This window comes from Oryx dammah, unplaced genomic scaffold (assembly GCF_014754425.2).
Source record: "Oryx dammah isolate SB20612 unplaced genomic scaffold, SCBI_Odam_1.1 HiC_scaffold_6, whole genome shotgun sequence".
In the NCBI taxonomy this organism is placed as follows: domain Eukaryota; kingdom Metazoa; phylum Chordata; class Mammalia; order Artiodactyla; family Bovidae; genus Oryx; species Oryx dammah.
In genome coordinates, this window is record NW_024070190.1 from 40355141 (window position 1) to 40369687 (window position 14547).

The window sequence follows — 14547 nt, forward strand, 5'->3', positions numbered from 1 at the left end:
GCAACAGATAGAACTGGACCATGGAACAACAGACTGGTTCCAAATCGGGAAAGGAGTACATCAAGGCTGTATATTGTCACCCTGCTTATTTAACTTCTATGCAGAGTACATCATGAGAAATACTGGGCTGGAGGAAGCACAAGCTGGAATCAAGATTGCCGGGAGAAATATCAATAACCTCAGATATGCAAATGACACCACCCTTATGGCAGAAAGTGAAGAACTAAAGAGCCTCTTAATGAAAGTGAAAGAAGAGAGTGAAAAAGTTGGCTTAAAACTCCACATTCGGAAAACTAAGATCATGGCATCTGGTCCCATCAATTCATGGCAAAAAGATGGGGAAAACAGTGACAGACTTTATTTTGGGGGGGGCTCCAAAATCACTGCAGATGGTGACTGCACACATGAAATTAAAAGACCCTTGCTCTTTGGAAGAAAAGTTATGACCAACCTAGACAGCATATTAAAAAGTAGACATGGAGAAGGCAATGGCACCCCACTCCAGTACTCTTGCTTGAAAAATCCCATGGATGGAGGAGCCTGGTAGGCTGCAGTCCATGGGGTCGCAACTGAGCAACTTCACTTTCACTTTTTACTTTCATGCACTGGAGAAGGAAATGGCAACCCACTCCAGTGTTCTTGCCTGGAGAATCCCAGGGATGGTGGAGCCTGGTGGGCTGAACATGGGGTTGCACAGAGTCGGACACGACTGAAGTGACTTAGCAGCAGCAGCAGAATTTCTGCATAAGGGAACATCTCTCGAAGCTGAGTTTTTTGGTGTTTAAGTTTCTTCTGTTGAAACTTTATAGGAAATAAAGTTGATTCCTGGTGATTCTGGAAGGCTTAAAGCTCAGCCCTCACCTATACCATCCATCTGTTGCTACTGCCACTGGTGTCTACTTTTTCATCATTGTTGTGAAGCTTAAATAAACTGGTTTCAAAATCTGAAAAAAAATAAAAAATAAAAAGTAGACACATTACTTTACCAACAAAGGTCCATCTAGTCAAAGCTATGGTTTTTCCAGTAGTCATGTATGGATGTGAGAGTGGGACTATAAAGAAAGCTGAGCGCCAAAGAATTGATGCTTTTGAACTGTGGTGTTGGAGAAGACTCTTGAGAGTCCCTTGGACTGCAAGGAGATTCAACCAGTTCATCCTAAAGGAAACCAGTCCTGAAAATTCATTGGAAGGACTTATGCTGAAGCTCAAACTCCAATACTTTGGCCACTAATGCAAAGAACTGACTCCGTGGTAAGACCCTGATGCTGGGAAAGATTAAGGTGGGAGAAGCGGATGACAAAGGATGATACGGTTGGATGGCATCACCAACTTGATGGACATGAGTTTGAGTAAGCTCCAGGAGTTAGTGATGGACAGGGAAGCCTGACATGCTGCAGTCCACTGGGTTGCAAAAGTCGGACACAAGTGAGCAACTGAACTGAAACCACAGGCAGAGAATCTCAGTAGACATTTTTGTTTTATTTACTTATTTTCAGAAAAATACCCAAAAGCAGAACAGCAAGATAGTATGGTAATTCTACTTTTAATTTTTCAAGGGACCTTTTTCCACAGTGGCTGCACCAATGTATGAATACAGTCCCACCAACAGTGCACACGGGTTCCCTTTTCTCCAATTCTGGCCAACACTTGTTACTTCATATCTTTTAAAGAGTCACCATTCTAACAGGGAGGATTTCCTCTACGGCTCAGACAACAAATAATCTTGCAATGCGCAAGACCTGGGTTCAGTCCCTGGTTTGGCAAGATCCACTGGAGAAGGCAACAGCTACCCAGTCCAGTATTCTGGCCTAGAGAATTCCATGGACAGAGGAGCCTGGCAGGCTACAGTCCATGGGGTCGCAAGAGTCAAGACAGAACTTGGCAACTAAACCACAACCATTCTAACAGGTGAGAGACGGTATCTCGTGGTTTTGATTTATTTGCACTTCCCTTATTAGTGATGTTGAGCATCTTTTCGTGTACTTGTTGGCCATCCATATGTCTTCTTTGGAAAAATGGCCAAATTCTCTGCCTGTTGTTTAATCAGATTTTTTTTTTTTTTTTGCTATTTTGGATACTAATTCATCATATATAATTTGCAAATATTTTCTCAAGTTGCCTTTTCATTTTGTGGCTGTGCATAAGTTTTTTAGTTTGATGTAGCCCCAAAGGATTATACTTTCTTGATACTCTTTGTTGCTTCAGTTCTTATTTTCTTTGCTTTTCTATCAGATATTGTGGTAAGCTGCTTATACGGCTCCCAATGACTTCTCCCTCCTGGGATTCAAAACCTTATATAATCTTCCTTCCTCACACGTGGGTTGGACCTAGTGATTTACATCTGAGAAACAGAGTACAATCAAGGTGAGGGAGGGTCACTTCCATGGCTAGGTAACCAGAGACTGTCACTTGCATCCTGGTAGTGCTCTCTCTCCCTTGCTCACTTCAGTGCAGCCAACAGTCATGTTGTTGGAAACACTCACCTGGAAGGGTATGAGGTGGCCTGCCAACAGCCAGCAAGGAACTGAAGTCCTCAATCCAAAACCCCTCAAGGAATGAAATCTTGCCCTCAACCCTGTGAGTGAACTTGGAAGCAGCTCCTGCCTCAGGAGAGCCTTCAAATGATACCGCACCCCTAGCTGACCCTCACCTTGACTGTAGCCTTGTAAAAGACCCTGAAGCAAAGAACCCAGCTAAGTCATGCCTTTATCCCCAACACACAGAAACTGTGGGAAAACAAATGTGTGTTGTTTTAAGCTGCTACATTTTGGGATAACTTATCTCAGTAGGTAACTGTGGCTCAACTGGTAAAGAATCCGCCTGCAATGCAGGAGACCTGGGTTTAATCCCTGGGTTGGGAAGATCTCCTGGAGAAGGGAAAGGCTACCCACTCCAGAATCCTGGAGAATTCCATGGACTCTATAGTCCATGGGGTCACAAAGAGTCAGAAACGACAGCGACTTTCACTTAAGTATTCACTTAAGGTAACTAATATTTTAATAGTATGGTATCTGTTATTTGTAAGCTGCCTCAAACTTTATTTGGAAATAGATGTTTAAATATGGAAACCAGTGACTGGCCAATCCTTACATGGCTGGGATATCCTGTCACTGAATATTGGGAATATTAGCTTTTGTGATACCACAATCTCATATTAAAATACTTTCTGGCACTTAGGGTTTACAAAACACTGATTTGAGAATCCTGTGGAAATTCTCATGGAAATTTGTACCTCTGATCCAGATAGGATGGAATAGCTGGCACTGGTTTACCCTCCAACTGTAAACAGCTACAAAACTGGGTGAAGTATAAAGAAACAACAGTTTATGGATGGCGGAGAAAGAAAAGTAACAGAAGGATACATTTTCAAGAAATGGGAAATGTACAAGATGAAACCTGCATTCCCCTTGGCATTCTGAGTGCGTTTTCCAAAACAGAGTACAGAAAAATAAAGCCCAAGAAGGCAGTATCTCATTGGCCAAAGTTCACTCACTCAGTTGTGTCCAACTCTGTGTGACCCCTTGAACAGCAGCACGCCAGGCTTCCCTGTCCTTCACTATCTCCCTGAGTTTGCTCAGACTCATATGCATTGAGTCGGTGATACCATCCAACCATCTCCTCCTCTGCTGCCCTTGATCTCTCCTAGCATCAGGGTCTTTTCCAATGAGTAGGCTCTTCACATCAGGTGGATGAAGTACTGGAGCTTCAGCCTCAGCACCAGTCGTTCCAATCAATATTCAGGGTTGATTTCCTTTAGAATTTTGATCTCCTTGCTGTCCAAGGAACTCTCAAGAGTCTTCTCAAGCACCACAATTCGAAGCCATCAATTTCTCAGTGCTCAGCCTTCTATAATATGGTCCAACTCTCACATCCATACGTGACTATTGGAAAAACCATAGCTTTGACTATCCTGATCTTTGTTGGCAAAGTGATGTCTCTGCTTTTTAATATGTTGTCTAGATTTGTCATAGCTTTTCTTCCCAGAAGCATGCATCTTTTAATTTTCATGGCTGCAGTCACTATCTGCAGTGATCTTGGAGCCCAAGAAAATGAAATCCGACACTGTTTCCACTTTTCCCCATCTATTTGCCATGAAGTGATGGGACTGGATGCCATGATCTTTGTTTTCTGAATGTTGAGTAATAAGCCAGCTTTTTCACTCTCCTCTTTCACCTTCATCAAGAGGCTCTTTAGTTCCTCTTTGCTTTCTGCCATAAGGGTGGTGTCATCTGCAAATCTGAGGTTATTGATATTTCTCCCAGCAATCTTGATTCCACCTTGTGCTTCAACCCAGCCCAGCATTTCGCATGATGTACTCTGCATATAATTCAAATAAGCAGGTGACAATATACAGCCTTGACGTACTCCTTTCCCAATTTGGAACCAGTTGGTTGTTCCATGTCTAGTTCTAACTGTTGCTCCTGACCTGCATACAGGTTTCTCAGGAGGCAGGTAAGGTGGTCTGGTATTCCCATCTTTTCCACAGTTCGTTGTGACCCACACAGTCAAAGGCTTTAGCATAATCAATGAAACAGAAGTAGACATTTTCTGGAATTTCCTTGCTTTTTCTATGATCCAACCGATGTTGGCCATTTGATTTCTGGTTCCTCTGCCTTTTCTAAATATAGCTTGTACATCTGTAAGTTCCCAGTTCATCTACTGTTGAAGCCAAGCTCAAAGGATTAAGGAGATGGAAACTGGAAGGAAAAGCTAGATTTTGAGGAGTCCAGGGTTAGAGGGAAGTGCAATGGAGACACCCTACAAGTATGCATCAAAGACTCTCTCAGATTCTTGGCTAACATCTAAGCTGTACATGAACAGGCCCCAATTCCAGGAAGCTGAGCAGAAATTCTTAGCAATGAATTCAGAAGCCACACAGTGTTGGGGAGACAGGTTGCAGTTTGGGTCGAGAGAAAGTATTACCTTTGGTGAACACTTGGGACTCTGAGTTGAGACCTCAAAAGTCCAGCCCTGTGAGTAAGGCCACACTCTAGGCATCATGGGTAAAACTGAAACAGACCCACCGTGGTAAAGCCTAAAATCAAGCCTGGACTGAATCAAGATGATCCACTAGCATTTTAATTGTCAGCCAGAAAAACAAGCTATTAACAACATTCTTTGGAGGAAAATAACAAATTCAGAATCTCCATAACACATCATCCATAATGTGTAATATACAGTAAAGTTACCAGCACATCAGGCAGGAAAATGGCACTAACAGAAAACAACAGAACCAGAACCAGAGATTACCCAGGTATTGGAATAGCAAGGAACTCTAACTATGCTTAAGATGCTAAAGAAAACAGAGAAAGAGAACACAACAGATGAAAACTACAGAATGGGATAAAAGTTCTGTAAGAACAGGGACTCTGTCAAATCTTTGATGTCCAGATTACCTGATAAGACAGTGACCGCTCATGCGTTTGATGGGTCAATGAACAGTTAGGACAGATGGAAGGACGAAAGAGGTTATGTTGAGGGTTGGTGACAAAACCAAAGATTCTGAAATGCCAAGCGAGCATTAATGCATTTCATAGAAAATACCAAAATAAAACTTTGCATCAAAATCTAAAATAAACAACTATACCTATGTGTATATACACCTATACTGAGCACAAGAAAACCAGTCAGTGGTACATTTACTTCATTCACTATTTCATCCACCCAGTCCTGAGGACATTTTAACCAGCACTTTCCTACTCCCTCCTGAGTAAACACGAAAGCACACCACCACAAAATGTTCTAAAGCCTTTATAACAAGTGAAACAGCTTTAGCTGTGGTAACACCTTACTACACGCACGTGTGTTCAGTCGAGTCCAGTGCTTTCGCGACCCCATGGGCCCTAGCCCACCAGGCTCCTCTGTCCATGGGATGATCCTGACAAGAATACTAGACTGGGTTGCCATGTCCTACTCCAGGGGATCCTCCCCAACTCAGGGATCGAACTCACATCTCTGATGGCTCCTGCACTGGGAGGCAGGTTCTTTACCACTGAGGCACCTGGGAAGCCCCCTTATTCCATGCGCCCTGTACAAATTCCTCCCTTGCTGAATTCTCCTCAGAAACAGCCGACACTTTCCACATGCCCGTCCCCGCCCCACCACCGTGAACCCTGTGAATTGTTCTTCCTATACAATCAATATGATCCCCATGGAACTTGCTGTATTTATAAATTACCTCGTCCCCTAGACATCTAAAGAAACCATTCCAACATATTTTCAAACTTAGGACCCGAGGGTACGTCAAGAAAGTTTTAATTGGTTATAACTAGCCAGGTGGAAAATGCAGATTTGGAATCTGGAGAGAGAAGTAAAGCAATAAAGTCTGATGAGGCAGAGCAGAAAAACCTGATTATCTTGAGTCCCTGGGCCCATAAACCCTTAGACTAACCTACATTGTAGTCTTGCCCTTCCTGCACCTTCGTTTTGCAGGTTTCATTTTTGGGGGGAAGGGGAGAGGGGAGGCATGCTGTATGGCACGCAGGATTTTAGTTCCCCAACCAGGTACTGAATCTGTGCACCAGACAGTGGAAGCTCACAGTCTTAACATCTGGACCTCCAGGTGCCTTACACCTACCTTTTGATTTCAATAAATTATCCCTTTTGATTTAAGCTAATTTGAAATGGATTTCTATCACCTGTGACCAACAAAACTCCTAACTACAGCTAGACTACCAAGCGACTGCCCTCACCAAGAACTACATGCTAACTGCCTTAAAACTACAGGTTCACACTGTGTTCTTTCCCAAAGGAAAAAACAGTGTCACTTTCTACTAAACTTCCATTTATTTATTTGTGTCCTTGGGGAAACTGTAAGTAAAGATGAAAAGAAAAGGAATACCATTACCAAACACAATAAACTGGCAGAGGAAAATCTAATGTACTCTTGAACCTTGCAGTAATGTCCTCAATGGAGAGCAAAGGAGAAAAGTCATTCACTCTCCATTTCCAAATCCATTTACTATGAGTCTACTATGATGCTTCTGAAGTAGCATCCCGTACCTGTAAGTACTACACCGACTGTGTAACTAATATAATGAACTGTACTTAGGATAACTGCTCAACTGTTAGAGAGGTCCAGGAAGACCTTTTTGATTTTAAGTCAATTTCTCCCACAGGCAGTCTGCTGCATCTCTTTCCTTCCTCAAGACTTTTTATCTTGCCCCCATGCCCACCCCCTTTTAAGAACTGCCATCATCTGCTGTGAAGACAAATTACAGGATGAAAACCAACAGTGAGTCCTGAAATCAATCTGTGGGTCACAACCAGCATTTAAAGAACCCTACTAGTAAATATTAGAGTGCATCATATATAACACTACACAGACTCAGCTGGTAAAGAATCCACCTGCAATGCAGGAGACCTCAGTTCAATTCCTGGGTCAGGAAGATCCCCTGGAAAGGGGGATAGGTTACCCACTCCAGTATTCTTGGACTTCCCTGGTAGCTCAGACAATAAAAGAATCCACCTGCAATGCAGAAGACCTGGGTTCAATCCCTGGGCTGGGAATATCCCCTGAAGGAGGGCATGGCAACCCAGTCCAGTATTCTTGCCTGGAGAATCCCCGACAGAGGAGCCTGGAGGGCTACAGTCCATGGGGTTGCAAAGAGTCGGACACGACTGAGACTAGCACAACAGAGTATATCACATACAATACTATATACACATACGCAGCACTCTATGTTTCAAGTTTTCTACATTTTTGTCTTATTTGGGGTTAAATTTATGAATGTCCCTGCATTTTGCACAAGAGACACATCCATAAGGAATCAAGCTCCGAAGTAATGTACACTTAGGTATGTGTGTATTGTCATTAAGTAAAAATTTCTTATTGTGGATCACAGTCAAAACAAATGGGCAAACATGATCTAATAGAAAGATGAGATACTTTATTTAGAATCTTGCTTTCAAATCCAACTATCACCACTTATTCTGCAGTTCTAAGATTTCATCTGTAAAATGTCAAACATCTCATACAGCTACTGAGAAAACAAAATAATAAGATTTGTAAGTGCCTGCTGCCAACCCCATGGATGAAGGAGCCTGGTAGGCTGCAGTTCATGGGGTCGCTAAGAGTCGGGCACGACTGAGCGACTTCACTTTCACGCACTGGAGAAGGAATGGCAACCCACTCCAGTGTTCTTGCCTGGAGAATCCCAGGGACGGGGGAGCCTGATGGGATGCCATCTATGGGGTCACACAGAGTCGGGCTCGACTGAAGCCACTTAGCAGCAGCAGCAGCAGCTGCCAACCCCAGGCCTCTGTAATTACTGGATAAGTCTTACGGCTCTACTGCTATCCCTCAGAGTGCTTCCACCAAGCTTAGCCTAGCCTGTGACAAGGTGAAATTTTCCTTGATATTTTTCAGGGCAAGATTTTATTTTTACTGTCAATATAATTAACACGGAATAGTTACAAAGACCCCATACATACAAGGCCATCCTTTGGACTATACCTGATACCTTTATTTAGATGAGGAGTTGAACACTCTAAAAACCACTTCAGCTTCTCAACAAACATATTCTCAGCACTCTTAAAAGGGCCAAACACAAAGAACACAACTGTGGTCACACAGTCACATGGACTCTGTCCTTAGAGTTTGCAGAGTAGGTAAGCAAAGCAGGAGCAACACAGCCATATGTAAATTAAAGTCTGACATCATTCCCAAATAGACCGAAAACAAATCAAAGAACTAGAAATTATCTCACGGAAGTTTTGACATTTGCTACTAGCACTTGCATCACCAAAATTAAGTGTAAGGAAAGAAATGCCTAAATATACACTAAGTAATTTTATAAGTTACAACTTTCCATATTGAAAATTGATGGAAAAAAAAACTTATTCAGAGCCCAAAGATTAGTTATTCCCCCCTACCAACGTAAATACAATTCATCCTATTTTCCTTTGACCAACTTCAAAAACCAGAAAATCAGAACACAGTATTCATACTATATATTAAAATGACAATTTCAAGCTGTTCTCTTCCATATCTTAAAATTCACTGTGAGGAAATAAGCCTACAAATTCATACTGCAAATCTAACATAAAAGAAGAAATACTAAAGCAGAGGAGGGCTTCCCAGGTGGCGCCAGTGGTAAAGAACCAGCTTGCCAAAGCAGGAGACATAGAGACGTGGGATTGATCCCTGGGTTGGGAAATTCCCATAGAGAAGGGCATGGCAACCTACTCCGGTATTCTTTCTGCCTAGAGAATCCCAGGGACAGCTTGGTGGTCCATAGTGTCAGACACGACTAAAGCGACTTGGCACCATGCACTAGAGCAAAGCCACTCGATACTGACAAAGAATCTGTAATTCAATATAGATACAGACCATATTGAAATGAATATTTTAAGTATATTAAGACAGAAGAATTACTAGAAAGAAGTCATGATATCAACATAAGGTAGCTCCATAACGTATTTGAGTCACTAATCTACTTAATTTGTCTAGGCTTATTTATCTGTAAAGCTGGGAAGCAATTCTTATTTAATTTCAAGGATGCTCTCAGGACACATGATTATAAACTTAGGTACTGTAATATGTCCTTATGTAATCAGTTTGGAATACACTATGATGTCATTAGAAAAAGCTTGTATAGACTAATGGGATGCTCAAAGGCACTCAAAATTATAGCATTGAGAAGTGTTTCTCATGTTGAGTCTGCTGGATACTAGAATGAATACTGGCTGGCATAAAAGAATGTGATTGTCTTAAAAAAAAATTCAGTCTTCTAATGAAAATATTAATTTGAAAAGATACATGCAACCCAATGTTCCCAGCAGCATTATTTAGAATTGCCAAGATACAGAAGCCACCAACATACCCATCAACAGATGAATAGAAAGGGGTGTGATGTATGTGTATATGTATATACAGATGTTTATCAGCACATACACACCACACACACACTAATAATGGAATACTACTTGGCCATAAAAAAAGAATGAGATGTTGCCATTTGCAACAACATGGATGGACTTGGAGGGCATAAGTGAAATAAGTCAGGTAGAGAAAGACAAATACCATATGACATCACTTACATGTGAAATCTAAAGGAAAAAAAATGAATGTATGAATATATTCAATAACAAAAAAACAGACTTGGATACAGAAAACAAACTAGTGGCTACCTGTAGGGAGAAGGAAGGAGGATAGGGCAAGACAGGATAGGGAACTAAGGGGTACAAACTACACATAAAACATATAAGCTACAGGATATAGTACAACAGAAAATGAAAAAAATCTGTCTTTTAAAACTGAGTGACAACAAATTCAGAGGCCAGACACTGATACTTGGCACAGTTAAAATGATTCAAGTAAACATTAATTTCTGTTCTATTGTTCTCTTCCATTAAACAGCTAGACCTAAAACAAATCTTTCAAATCTCAAATGGCTTAAGAATTCAAGATGCCAAATTTCTGATATTTGTCCACATAAACTGTATGGCTGGATTATGGATTTATGCTAGACTCCTAAGACTACTCAAAATTCTCTTCTATAAAAAGCCAGTACCACTGCTAAGTCAACTAATTTTTCCTAAACTGGTGATTCTGCTGCTCCATCTAAACTGTCACCCAGTTCCAGTCTTTTCATAAGCTACCACACACTAGTGGGGCATTTGGCTGGGGTTATGCTGAAGCCAGCAGCCAAATAAAGTGAAGTTAACTGGAAATGAACCAATGGTCATTTTGCAAGGACACTTGAACTTTGAAGCACTTTGTGAACTGCTGGTTATTTCTAATAATGTTCCTGTGAAGTTTCAGTACTGAGCCATCCATTATATTTCACTGCCAAATATATGTCACCTTAAAACCAAGAAAAGTGCAAGACATTTCCCTGGTTTAAAAAAAAAAAATCACAAATCTAGTCTGGTTCTTTTTAAGTGTAAACAACTCTTACCATTGGGGGCAGGGCTCAACAATAAAACTGGAAAGCACTTCTCATAGCAGATAACCTGGCACCAGCCATCTGGGAACCATAGCTTTAGGTCCTAGAATCTTAAACTTTTTAAGCTCACCAAGTCCAAGTGAGATTTTTAAATTAAGAGTTTTGGTCTGATTATTGTAATAACTAACTCTTACACTTCATTACATACCAGGTACTGTTCTAGGCTCCTTACTTCTGTTTACTCTCTTAATCCTCATAACAAACCACAAAGAGTGAGATCAACTAATCTGCCCAAGGTCATATAGTCATTAAGCAACAAAGCTAGAATTCAAATCCAAGCAGTTTAGGTCCCGAATCTATACTTTTAATCCACCAGGCTGTACTGCTTCTCTACAGAATGGTTTGATTCCTGCCCAGAGCTCTCCCACCACATGTGTTCTCAGGGTTCCAATGCGAGAAACTAATAATTTTGCATATGTTCCTTTTTCCAAACCCACTATCATAGTTGAACTGAAAAAAGTTACCTTGTCTGTCTACAACTTTAAGTAATCTAACTTTTGTATCCAAAATAGACACCCTCTCTGGAAAACCAAAAGATACAGTGGCCAGGCGGAAAAAAACTCTTGTTTCTTGTTTTAAAATCGCTACACCTGAGGTGCCTAAAAACATAATAATGAGCTATCAATGCTTTTTCTGAGAAAGGTAAACATCTACCATACTTTCCTGATACCTTAAGTGATGAAACTGAGCTAAAAACAGGCACAGCTCTGTCTTTTCCCCCCAGCTGTCTCTAATTTAGTTGAGAAAGGAAAGTCTCAGTTTATGCATGTGAACACAGGTGAGAAATGGGTGAAGGGAAACAGGGGTGAGAGATTATGATTTCTCCACAGTGGGGACGCTCAGACTTCAGACCCTGTGTTAGAAGTTAGAACCAGTATTACACACCATTTCTCAGTGTCTCTCTAGGCTGCAAAGAGGTGGTTACGTGGCGCTTGGAGGCATTTCCTCCGGTCTGGAGAGGTGGCAGCCCTCGTTGGTGGGAGCCCCTCGCCCAGGGCCCTGGGGTAGGGGGCGCCTGAAGGCGGCGGAAACAGGAGGCAGGAGCTTCCCAGGGATCCCCGAGGGGCCCTCTGCGGTTGCTTGGCTGGAGCCCCGGTAGGGCCGAGCCTGTCTGCGCCCCCCAGATTTTAGGATCACCCGCGCCAAACCAGCTTCCCGGCCTCCAGTCAGCTGCACGCCGAGATGGGGTCCTGAGGCAAAGGTGCCCGAGAGCCGAGGCAACCCTCTGTGGGCCACTCACCAGGTTGAGGGGTCCTTCCATTACTTCCATAGACCCCGGGGTAAGCGGCGGCCTGAGGAAGGGGAGCGACGGATCCCGGGCACATGGAGGGGAACAGCTAGAGAGCGCGAACGCAGCGGCGGCGACTGTGGCCCCACTCCGCGCCCCCAGAACCAGCAGCGGGCGCAGAAGGAGCAACAACCCCACCACTTCCTCCTTCGGCGCCGCGTCGCGGGCCCGCCTCCTACGCCACGGCCACGCACGCGTCAAGACGTCACACGCAGCTGGGTCAAGGTGGGAGTGAGGACAGGGAGTGGGTGGGGCTCAAGGAAGGCGGGGCACGGACAGACTTTCTCGCGGTCCGTCTTTGCTCTCGCGAGAAGCATAGCTTCGGCTTCTTGAAGACTCATAGGTCACCTGCAGAGGTACAGCCCTGTAGGATCTAAACTGGCAGACTTCTGCTATCGGTCTCTCCTACATATTTCCAGCGTAACTTCTCACAGATTCACTCAGTATCGCCAGATCCTTCCTTGCTCTCAGGCTCCGGGCTTTGTTGTTGCACCTGATTTTTTTTCCCCCTGCAGAAATGAGATTTGAGGGATGGTGGCTCAGCGGCAAAGTATTTGCCTGCACTGCAGGAACCACCAGACCAGGGACAGAACACGGGTTTGATCCCTGGGTCGTGAAGATCTCCTGGAGAAAGGCATGGCAACCCACTCCAGTATTCTGGAAAGTCCATGGACAGAGGCCTGGTGGGCTACAGTCCATGGGGTCGCAAAGAGTTGGACACGACTTAGCCACTTAATCACCAGAGCACGCACTGGCTTAGACTCTGTTGGAGGAAGACAAACGATTCAGGGCTGTGCCCTCAGTTCTTCAGTTGCTCAGTCGTGTCCGACTCTGCGACCCCATGAATCGCAGCACGCTAGGCCTCCCTGTCCATCACCAACTCCCGGGGTTCACTCAGACTCACATCCATCGAGTCAGTGATGCCATCCAGCCATCTCATCCTCTGTTGTCCCCTGCTCCTCCTGCCCCCAATCCCTCCCAGCATCAGAGTCTTTTCCAATGAGTCAACCCTTCGCATGAGGTGGCCAAAATGCTGGAGTTTCAGCTTTAGCATCATTCCTTCCAAAGAAAGCCCAGGGCTGATCTCCTTCAGAATGGATAGATAGGTTGGATCTCCTTGCAGTCCAAGGGACTCTCAAGAGTCTTCTCCAACACCACAGTTCAAAAGCATCAATTCTTCGGCACTCAGCCTTCTTCACAGTCCAACTCTCACATCCATACATGACCACAGGAAAAACCATAGCCTTGACTAGATGGACCTTAGTCGGCAAAGTAATGTCTCTGCTTTTGAATATGCTATCTAGGTTGGTCGTAACTTTTCTTCCAAGGAGTAAGTGTGTTTTAATTTCATGGCTGCAGTCACCATCTGCAGTGATTTTGGAGCCCAGAAAAATAAAGTCTGACACTGTTTCCACTGTTTCCCCATCTATTTCCCATGAAGTGATGGGACCAGATGCCATGATCTTCGTTTTCTGAATGTTGAGCTTTAAACCAACTTTCTCACTCTCCACTTTCACTTTCATCAAGAGGCTTTTTAGTTCCTCTTCACTTTCTGTCATAAGGGTGGTATCATCTGCATATCTGAGGTTATTGATATTTCTCCCGGCCATCTTGATTCCAGCTTGTGTTTCTTCCAGTCCAGCGTTTCTCATGATGTACTCTGCATATAAGTTAAACAAGCAGAGTGACAATATACAGCCTTGGCATACTCCTTTTCCTATTGGAACCAGTCTGTTGTTCCATGTCCAGTTCTAACTGTTGCTTCCTGACCTGCATACAGGTTTCTCAAGAGGCAGGTTAGGTGGTCTGATATTCCCATCTCTTTCAGAATTTCCCACAGTTTATTGTGATCCACACAGTCCAAGGCTTTGGCATAGTCAATAAAGCAGAAATAGATGTTTTTCTGGAACTTTCTTGCTTTTTCCATGATCCAGCGGATGTTGGCAATTTGATCTCTGGTTCCTCTGCCTTTTCTAAAACCAGCTTGAACATCAGGAAGTTCACGGTTTACATATTGCTGAAGCCTGGCTTGGAGAATCTTGAGCATTACTTTACTAGCATGTGAGATGAGTGCAATTGTGCAGTAGTTTAAACATTCTTTGGCATTGCCTTTCTCTGGGATTGGAATGAAAACGGAACTTTTCCAGTCCTGTGGCCACTGCTGAGTTTTCCAAATTTGCTGGCATATTGAGTACAGCACTTTCACAGCATCATCTTTCAGGATTTGAAACAGCTCCACTGGAATTCCATCACCTCCACTAGCTTTGTTCATAGTGATGGTTCCTAAGGCCCACTTGACTTCACATTCCA

At 43.3% G+C, this 14547-nt stretch overlaps 1 protein-coding gene across 2 annotated transcripts in view; it reads right to left on the minus strand.

Annotated features, from left to right (window-relative positions):
• The window catches only part of NRBF2 (nuclear receptor binding factor 2), a 29694-nt gene extending 17279 nt beyond the window's left edge, over positions 1–12415 (minus strand). The window contains exon 1 of one of the 2 annotated variants that reach the window (XM_040242292.1): positions 12190–12415. In XM_040242292.1, the coding sequence (XP_040098226.1) occupies positions 12190–12219 (30 nt within the window). In that variant the 5' untranslated portion in view covers positions 12220–12415. The remainder of the gene's footprint in view (positions 1–12189) is intronic. The other variant, XM_040242293.1, reaches the window with a different exon arrangement.
• Positions 12416–14547: the final 2132 nt, after the last annotated feature.